General features: G+C 45.8%; 1 protein-coding gene across 7 annotated transcripts in view; it reads left to right on the forward strand.

Moving 5' to 3' along the window:
• Nucleotides 1-9099, forward strand: part of KIF17 (kinesin family member 17) — a 39429-nt gene extending 30330 nt beyond the window's left edge. For 2 of the 7 annotated variants that reach the window (XM_035140617.3, XM_035140615.3), the window contains exons 10-14: nucleotides 136-367; nucleotides 946-1204; nucleotides 2502-2575; nucleotides 3927-4047; nucleotides 7410-9099. In XM_035140617.3, the coding sequence (XP_034996508.1) occupies nucleotides 136-367; nucleotides 946-1204; nucleotides 2502-2575; nucleotides 3927-4047; nucleotides 7410-7597 (874 nt within the window). In that variant the 3' untranslated portion in view covers nucleotides 7598-9099. The remainder of the gene's footprint in view (nucleotides 1-135; nucleotides 368-945; nucleotides 1205-2501; nucleotides 2576-3926; nucleotides 4048-7409) is intronic. The other 5 variants (XM_088658458.1, XM_035140616.3, XM_060268668.2 and 2 more) reach the window with 4 other exon arrangements.
• Nucleotides 9100-10282: the final 1183 nt, after the last annotated feature.

Consider the following 10282-nt stretch of genomic DNA (forward strand, 5'->3'; position numbering starts at 1 on the left):
TGCAAAGTTCAGGGGTTCCAAGTTTCAGGGATCCTCAGCAGACAAGTTAGTGGCAAAATGGAGGTGGGAGAGACTGAATATAGAAAGTTCGACAAGCCATGCTTAGAGCTAAGACATAACTTCCGACCCTCTTAGATTGCAGATGCTGGAGCAGCAGGTGGTAGGAGGTGAACAGGCCAAGAACAAAGATCTGAAGGAAAAGCATAAACGGCGAAAGAAAATTGCGGACGAGCGGAAGAAGCAGCTGCTGGCAGCTTTGCAGAAATCGGATGAGGACAGCAGCGACTGGGTCCTGCTCAACGTCTATGATTCCATCCAGGAAGAAGTGCGAGCCAAAAGCAAATTGTTGGAAAAGATGAAGGAAAAGGTGATTCCTTTCCCCTCTGAAGTCTTGTACAGTGGTGGGGAAGGACAGCTTTCCACACCACATGTTCCCGCATTTTTCAGTGGGAGACTTGGCAGGTATGTGGTGGACTCTCCTTCCTTGGAGGTTTTAAAGTAGAGGTTGGATGGCCATCTGTCGTGGAAATGGCATTTCCATGTGCTCTGGCTTCCATCACACCAGAAGCGATTTAGTCCTGCTGGCCACATGACCCAGAAAGCTGTCTGCGGACAAACGCCAGCTCCCTCAGCCTGACAGCGAGACGAGCTTTATGACTGATATTGTTGATTCTTTGTTGTATTTCTCTTTGTTATGTTTTCACTTTTTGTTTTGTTAACAATAAATAAAAAGTTCTTTTTTAAAAAAAAAGTTCTGTAGTTATATTATGATTTTCAACTGAGCTAGTTCAGTGCCCATCATCAAGTACAAGCTCCTCGGGTGATGCTCGTACAGGTGTGAGCCAGCCCTATGATAGGCTCAGGTAAGGACTTGTGAGCTTGTATACTCTGGATCTCAACAATTTACTTAGTTCTTATTCCCATAACTGGTTGCTTTCTTCCCAGCTGAGGGTTGCTGAGACTGAAATCAAAGACCTTCAGTCTGAATTTGAAATGGAGAAGATTGATTATTTGGCCACCATCCGCCGCCAAGAGCGGGAGCTCCTCCTTTATCAGCAGCTACTGGACCAGGTGCAACCCCTCATACGGCGGGACTGTAATTACAGCAACTTTGATAAAATCAAACGGGAGTCCACGTGGGATGAAGAATCAGGCTGTTGGAAAATCCCAGAGCCTGTCACTCAAAAGACCAGCCTCCCTGCAGGTAAGAAGAAATGCTCAGAATTACCATTGGTCTGGTTGCCCATTCATATAAAATGGAGCAAAAATTGTCTCCCAGGATTTTCATGTGGGTTTCACTCACTTCTTAAGGACTTCTTGGATATCTTATTTCCTTCTTGGTCACTTCTACTCTGGGACTATTTAAAATACTTTTTGCAGTGAAATCAGGAACAGGCTTCAGGCTCATGGACTTCGAGCTAAGCAAGATGTGTGGTGGGGTGTGGATCTACTTACTGCATTCAAAATGGAGTTCTCAGAGTAGGGGAGCAAAATGTGACCCCCTTCCCCCACTACACTTTGTTCCTTCAAGAGTTTTTCTCCCTGCCCAGCTCAGTTCTGGTTCAGCTGGAAGGAGAACAACTTAAAAACTGCAGAATGCAGTGATGTGTTGCTTCTCTAACTGCAAAACCCCCCACGTGCCTACTCAGAATTAAGCCTCGTTCTTTTGCTCACTGGTAAGTGTGTACATGACTACAGCTATACATCAGAAAATCCCTATTGGTGCTAATGGAGATTTCCTCCCAATGCAAATAGCAGCTTCAAATGAAGGATTTTCCTTAGGAGTGCTGGAGAGAAGGAAAGGGTTAAAATGCTGCCTGCTGTGATCCCAGTAATAATCACACCCACCCACAAGTAATGTTTGCATTTTTTAAAAAATGATGCCTTAAATCAGGGGTAGGCAACCTAAGGCCCGTGGGCCGGATGCGGCCCAATCGCCTTCTCAATCAGGCCCATGGGTGGTCTGGGAATCAGCGTGTTTTTACCTGAGCAGAATGTGTCCTTTTATTTAAAATGCATCTCTGGGTTATTTGTGGGGCATAGGAATTTGTTCATTTCCCCCCAAAATATAACCTGGCCCACCACATGGTATGATGGACAGCCCATGGCTGAAAAATGTTGCTGACCCCTGCCTTAAATGCTCCTTGCTGCCCAGAGCTCCTTTGGGAGAAAGGGTGGATGATGATGATGATGATGAATAGAGGGTTTGTGAGAAAGAGACTAAACTGCTCAAGCCTCAGGTCAAAATATGAGTCCTAACCAACCAATCGACATTTGCCCTCTGATTGGCTTCCACCAATTAAGCAACAGCAACTGTTCTTGACTACTGAACGGGTGGAATTTATTGCAGCCCCACTTAAAAAATGTTTAGAAAGCAATCTGTTAAATAGGCCTTTGTAAATCTATGCCCATATTGGATACTGGCCCCAGGTGACATGAAACTAGCAGAGAAATGAGCCACCACTGAGGCTGAGAGCCACCATTACTCTTTTTTTCCATAGCAGTTTCATCATTGTCACAGACCAAAGCAGGCAGAAAGAGCTCATCATCGGAGAATGGCGATGCAGCAACAATGGTAAGCGAAGGAAGGGCACTTGGGCAATACTGAGAATGCTGCTATACAATGCACACATCATAAATGATCCAGTGTGCTTCACTGGCATGACAGGGTTCCTGTTTGCTGCTTTCTTCATAAGAGCTGGGAGTCTGCGCTAAAGGTAAAACTTCAGGGGATTCTGTTGAGCTCCACGCTGGTTCGCACATTGGGGGGAAAGAATGAAACTAATGCCCTACTGCTTGGTCACTGGAGGAAGATATATGGGGTGGGGGCTTGAGTGCAGGGAGGGTTTAGCTCCTGCCTTCTTCCAGCAGCCAATGCAAAGTTGCAGCAAGGAATTAGCCAGCCCTATCTCCTGCATTCTTTTATTTAGAGTATAATATGTAAATCAGTCCCTAAGTCAGTGTGGAATGCTCAGACCGACTAACTGGGAGCAATCATGGTCATGGTGAAGCAAGACCCTCTTGGGGTGTCAATGCTGTGAACAACTCAATTTTAGGCTTAGGTTGTAAAAGGGTAAAGGGACCCCCTGACCATTAGGTCCAGTCGCGGACGACTCTGGGGTTGCAGCGCTCATCTTGTGTTAATGGCCGAAGGAGCCCGCATACAGCTTCCAGGTCATGTGGCCAGCATGACTAAGCTGCTTCTGGAGAACCAGAGCAGCACACAGAAACGCTGTTTACCTTCCCACCAGAGCGGTACCTATTTATCTACTTGCACTTTGAAGTGCTTTCGAACTGCTAGGTTGGCAGGAGCTGGGACCGAGCAATGGGAGCTCACCCCATCAGCGGGGATTCAAACCGCCGACCTTCTGATTGGCAAGCCCTAAGCTCAGTGGTTTAACCCACAGCGTCACCCGCGTCCCTCACGTTGTAGATATATGTAAATAGGACACCACAGTCTGTGCTGCACTTCATTCCAAAAGAAACACAAACTCTGGGTAAACTCCTGGAATCCCTGGAATCTCACACTGCTCAGAGATAGGGGTGGCATGCAACAATATTTCCCAATTTTTCATGTTTAACCAGAGTGCATACATTCCACAGTGCTGTTACTCCCCCAGAAATTAAATGAGAAGTTAAGCTCTTTTACACACAAAGGATACATGTAAGTAAGCTCTCAACCCTCTCATTTATACCCCACGTATAACTTGGTCTGGATTAGATTATTTTTTCCATGTCTTTGTAATCTAGTTTTTAGACACCAGTGTGGAAACTTGACAGAGAAGTAAGTGTAGTTCAGCAGGTTAAAAGTGGGGCTGACATGTCAGGTTTCAGCCTCAGTTTCCCTCATGCGTAAAATGTTCAACAGTAGTGACCTCTTTAGTTTAAGTGATGACAAACTGGTGACTGCTTGGTTATGTTCCCAGCAGGAAGAAGATCGCTATAAAGTGATGCTGAGCAAGAGTGATAGTGAGAATATTGCCAGTAACTATTTTCGCTCAAAACGAGCAAGCCAGATTCTCAGTGCTGACCCCATGAAGAGTCTAGGTAAACCCCTTCATGTGTTCTTTCCTTTTTTCCCCAAAAGGTTTGCCTGATTCTACATAATACCCAACATTTGTACTTTTAAGGTGTCCAAAAGGTTTCTGAAACATTATTTCAGTATTCCTTACAACAGAGGCAGGGATAGTCGCACTTGTGGGAGGATCTTGGCTCACCAGGGAGTCCAGTTTTGCCTGCACCATATCCACCTGTCAACAGAAGAGTGCAAGGGCAGAGTTCAGTTCTGCCTCGGCTGCAACTGCCTATTCCCAACAGGGAACAAGAGCTTGCAAGCCAAAACATTATTTCTTCCCCTCCTCCCCATCAAGTCATCTCATCTGTCCTCCCAGTTGAACGACGTGGCACAGGGAGAGAGGGGAAAATAGGGAAAGTGAACAACTGGCTTCGCAAATGGTGCAAGAAGGAACGGTTTGGATTCTTAGATCATGGTCTGCAGTTTCTTGAAGATGGACTTCTGGCAAGTGATGGGCTGCACCTCACAAGGGTTGGGAGGAATGTTTTTGCCATGAAACTCAAAAACCTCATCAGGAGGGCTTTAAACTGACATGTGGGGGAGGGAGACAGTGGTCCTGAAGGTAGGAGTCTATCAAATGCTGAAGATGATCACCCAAATGTCAAGGACCAAATGGAGCAAGCAGCATGCAGACCTAGTGGTGGGACGAAAATATCCTTAAATAAGAGTCATGGGGGAATGATCAGTGGTCTTCAATGTCTGTATACTAATGCACAGAGCATGGGAAATAAACAAGATGAACTTGAGCTCTTGGTACAGCAAACTAAATACGACATAATAGGCACCACTGAAACCTGGTGGGATGAGTCTCATGATTAGAATGTAGTAATAGAGGGATATAATCTACTTCAGAGAAATAGACCAAACAGGAAAGGAGGTGGAGTGGCGTTATACGTCAGGGATGTGTATACCTGTGAAGAGATCCAGGATCAAGTTGATTTTGCAGTAGTTCTGTTGTGCAAAAACACCAAATTGGCTTTAGTTTCAATGTGAATTTGGCATCATGTGACTGAATCCCACCCAAACAACAGTCTGTAAGTGCCCAGTGACAAGACTGAATCTAGGGACTTACTACTTAATGTTTCCTGGATGGCACTGTACTACACAAGGTCAGGCCTTATGCTGCAGTCCTACAGTCATTTAACTGAAGTTAATAGGACTTGCTTCTAAGTAAACATGGTTAGGACTGTGGTGTTAGCATGTCCCTGTACCTATTATATATCATCAACATCCTCAGTTATTGTACAAGTATCTAATATGCACACATACACAATAGGCAATTCCTTCCAGCAGCACCTTAAAGACCAACTAAGTTTTTTTATTTTGGTATGAGCTTTTGTAGACTGACTGATAGCTGTTGACGACTGTAAAAAAGTTTGCTGTAGATCTCTTAGGTGAGATTCTCTGTCTGTAGAGTTGGAACAGATACGGTTGTAACGTAGGGCCTGGCTATATACAATGGATTGTTTGGTATGTTTGGGATGGTAGCTAGAAGCATATAGATATGTTTGCCGATCAGTTGGTTTTCGGTATAAGGTGGTGTCTATACATCCATCCTGTATTTTTATAGGTAAAGGTAAAGGGACCCCTGACCATTAGGTCCAGTCGTGACCGACTCTGGGGTTGCGCACTCATCTCGCATTATTGGCCGAGGGAGCCTGCGTATAGCTTCTAGGTCATGTGGCCAGCATGACAAAGCCGCTTCTGGCAAACCAGAGCAGCACATGGAAATGCCGTTTACCTTCCCGCTGTAGCGGTTCCTATTTATCTACTTGCACTTTGACGTGCTTTCGAACTGCTAGGTTGGCAGGAGCTGGGCCCAAGCAACGGGAGCTCACCCCGTCACAGGGATTCGAACCGCTGACCTTCTGATCAGCAAGCCCTAGGCTCAGTGGTTTAACCACAGCGCCACCTGGGTCCCTAACCCTAACCCTAACCCTAACCCTATTTTTATAGTATTTTTATAGTAGTGTCCAAAAAATGTATTTCTTGCATAGATTGGTTCATTGTTAGGTTGATGGTAGGATGAAAGTCATTGAATGTCTGGTGGAAGGTTTCCAGGGTCTGTTGTCCATGTGTCCAGATAATAAAAATATTGTCAATGTATCGCAGGCACAAGAGAGGTTTAAGTGGGTAGGAGTTTAGGAAACGTTGTTCTAAATCTGCCATGAAGATGTTGGCATACTGTGGGGCCATGCGGGTGCCCATGGCTGTGCCGCTGATCTGGAGGAACAGGTCATCACCAAATTTGAAGTGGTTGTGGGTAAGGACAAAGTGGCAGAGTTTGGTAGCAAAGTCCGCTGTGATTTTATCTGAAATGGTGTTCCTTATGGCTTGTAAACCATCATTGTGTGGGATGTTGGTATACAGAGATTCCCCATCCATAGTGGCTAGTATAGTATTGTTAGGAAGATTATTCAAAGATTGTATATATGGACTCTGTTCTGAAACCATATGCTATCAGTGCTCCCAGCTACGTACATGACACCACAGACTTTCTGAGGAAAATACAATCTTTGAATAATCTTCCTAACAATACAGTCGTCAACAGCTATCAGTCAGTCAATCACCCATACCCCTCCCCACCCTTTCTCTACATATAAGCGTCTGGGGACTTCTATTTCAGTGTATCTGAAGAAGTGTGCATGCACACGAAAGCTCATACCAAAATAAAAAACTTAGTTGGTCTTTAAGGTGCTGCTGGAAGGAATTTTTTTTTTTGTTTCAACTACGTCAGACCAACACGGCTACCTACCTGTAACTAGAACAATAGGCAATGTACAGGTTGTTGTTGTTTTTTAAAAAGCATGTCTCAAAATCTTTTAAAAGCATAGCCTCAAAATCTTCCTATATACATAACAATGTAAGGCTGTTGATGATGTAGTTCATGTGGCTGTCAGGAGGTGAGGGCAGGTGGACTAGGTGATCTGTTTATTTGCCAAACCGCTCTGTGAAGCACCTTCCCCCATCCATTAAACATGGCTGCAGCGAGGTTTAATGGAGGGGAAGAGGAGGTGCATCAGAAAACCACCCTCTGAAGGGGGGTTCAGGTGAGCTGTGAGAAGGAGGGGATAGGCAAGGGGGGTGAGGTGAAGAGAAGGAAGTCGCAGGGTTGGCAAATGGGTTGGTGAGTAGAGCGAGGCTGGACCACAGCCCCTAGTATTAAAAATATTTATGCTAAGTGATGTATAGGTTTCTCCAGGGAGATGTAGTGTTTCATGTTGAAATTAGACCAAATATCTCAATGTTCTCTCCCTCTCTCTCTCTCTCTCTCTCTGTGTGTGTGTGTGTGTGTGTCTGTCTGTGTGTTTGTATGTATTTTTGTCCTTTGCAGCTTCCCATAATTCTCCCCCTTTGCTGAACAACAATACCTCCATCCTGACACCTATTCCCCCTGCCCAAACGGTGGAGATGCCCCAGCCACGTCCCTTTCGCCTCGAATCTCTGGATTTCTCCTCTCCTTCAGCCAAGACAAAGCGCAAGAAAAGCCGGAACAACCTGAGCAGCGGCGACCCTCTCTGACTGTTGTGGTTTTTGGTCTGCTTGCAGTTCTCTTTGGCCATGCTAGTCAATATCTGGACACCCTTCCTTGACCCCCATTTTGGGGACCATAGCTGCTTTTCAAAGGGATCCATGGCTTTTCTTTCCCTTTTGGGGAGAGTGAAAGCAATTAAATGCTGCTTCCCACAGACTATAGTGTGGTCAGCCCTCCATGTTCAAGGTGGGGCTGGTACCTCTCTCACACTTGCCTATTCCTTTGCCATTTTGTAGTGACCTTGCCTTTCAGTCTGCTGTCCCCTCCCAATCATTGAAATGCACGGCAGCAGGAAGGGAACTCAAACCCAGGACAGATGGATTAAGAACTCTTGGTGGTGGACCTTAAGATTCTCCAAGTCTTGCCTTTTGTCTCTCTAATTTGTTGTAGGAAAGGACGCTACTAGTGGGCAGAATCTGGCAGAAAATCCAAAGCCTACATAATAGCCTGCAGCATCAGTGCCCTGCCTGCTTAGCTCAGTTTAGATCCTGACTCTGCTCTGCTCTCATTTTGGATTTTGAGGGATTCTGAAGCAGACAGACAAGAGGAGATGGGAGATCCATTCTACACTCAAGAGCAGAATAGTGGCTGAAGGGGTTTGAATTTTGAATAGTTGAGAAGAATAGTGCTCAAAGCAGAACCTGCGCAGTTTAAATTTATGCTGTGCATTAAGAGCCAGCTGGGTGGGGCTGCCTACCTGTCAAGCAGTGTTAAAGGGGGAGCTGAGAGTGCTGAGTAAGGCTGGGAAGCTCCACTGTCAATATAGGCAGGGGGTCAGAGAAATGGTGGGTATGTCTGCCCAGCTCACGATGCCTGGGCTTCCCCAGAAGCTGGACTCCCCCGGCAAATTCTCCCCTGCTCTTCACTCAGCAGCCCAGCATTTCATTGCCATTCAGCTGCATTCACATATAGCGTGTTGGAGGGGAGAAGGGAGCTTACAGCACTTGTGATGGTGGGGGGGGGCAGATAGACAGAGACTACCGGTACATAGTCATCCTTTCCCAGATCATTCCTCTTCTGCCCAGAAGGCACAGTATGGTTTTTCTACACCCCATTGTTGTTGGGGACATCATTAAATTAATTAATGTCACCTTCCAAAGCTCTTCAGTTTTACATTTTTAGATAGAGCAATTTCTTGTCACTTCTGCAACCTGAGATCACCTCAGTCCAGCATGCCCTTCCCTCCTCCTTCACCATAGCAAGAGAATGCACTCTTACAACAGTTTTACTGCCACGTCTTAGCCACTGCTTTCTTCAAGCCCATTTCAAGATGGATGCCTCACAACAGAACGTGGGCTTTTGATACTGCACAATAATTCACCAGCTTTGTGCACTAGATGAGAACAGTTGAAAACGGGAGTGGGAGTAAGAGTAGCACATTCATGTGGGAGTCAGGTGTTAATTGAAGGTACTGCTCTCTGTCCATGTGTTAGTTGATTTCTTTGTTTTCACCTTTTATGTGAGCACAATAAACTGCCTGTTAATGAAACTTTAGCTTGGTTGCTCTATAGCCCGTGTTGTCCTCCACTATTCATTCTCGATTTAATTGTAGCCCTGGAAGGAAATGTGCCGGAAACAGAGCAGGGAAGAAGAGAATCTCTGCTAAGAATCTCTGCAACCTTGGACCCCAAACGCTGGGGGTTCTGAATGACTTCCTGCCTTCTCCCTCCCAGTCCCCAAACCTATCTGGGATTAGCACGCAATATCTGCACTTCCCTCATACCAAGAGATTCCTGGCAGCGGGCCAAGGCGGGGGACAGGGGACGGAGTGGAGCAGATATTCTGCTGGTCTGTGCCTCAGCCAAATCAAGGAGCTTCAAGTACAATGGGGAGGCTGTTGCATACCAGTTCCAAACTTCTGCATGCCAAGAGCTGCTGGGCTGTGACCCTGGTCTTCATAGGGCCAAATGTTGATGCCTGAAGGGCCATATTTGCTCCCTCCAAATAGGGTGATGTCTCCAACCTTTGTTTAAGAGAATACCTTTATAACAGGTGCTGGAAGACGGGGCTAAGAATGGCCAGGATGCAGCTTGTCTGGCCAAATAAGTAGTGTTGAGTTATTGAGTCTTCATCCTGATTTGTTTGCAGGTTGGTTAGGTGGCCTTGTGTCAAGCACACGTTAAACACACACTTTCCAGGGCTCACTCTTGTCACTTCCCTTATCACAAAATGTCCAGTCTTTCGGGGGGAATTTGTGCTGGAGCTGCAAATTTGCTTTAGTTGTGCAACCTGAATTTGCTGGCATGTGATTAATTCCTATGCAGAAAAAGCAACAGTCTGAGAGCACCCCTAGTTTCTCTTTAATAAGATACAATTTTTCCTTCTTAAATCCTAGATGTGACATAGAATTAGGCGTGAACAATAAAATAGGTGAGAGGTTAAATTTAGGCAGTGACCAAAATTAGTCGACTCTACAGCAGTAAACTGTTGAAGGAGGTCCCTGAAGCACAAGGTGCTCTTCCTTCCTAGATTAGGGTGGGGGGATGGACAGATGGACACCCACCCTGGGGAACATCTAGCCACCCCACACTCCTTGGCTTGTGCCTTGCTCTCCAGAGTGACTGTTCCTTGTAGGGATATAAAGCAGTTTGAATTAAAAGCAACTTTGGAACGAAACGGTGGGGTGGGCTAGGCTTTCAACCCCGCAATGAGCAACATCCCCCCACCACACA

The sequence above is a fragment of the Zootoca vivipara genome, chromosome 15 (assembly GCF_965207765.1).
Source record: "Zootoca vivipara chromosome 15, rZooViv2.hap1.1, whole genome shotgun sequence".
Classification (NCBI taxonomy): Eukaryota; Metazoa; Chordata; class Lepidosauria; order Squamata; family Lacertidae; genus Zootoca; species Zootoca vivipara.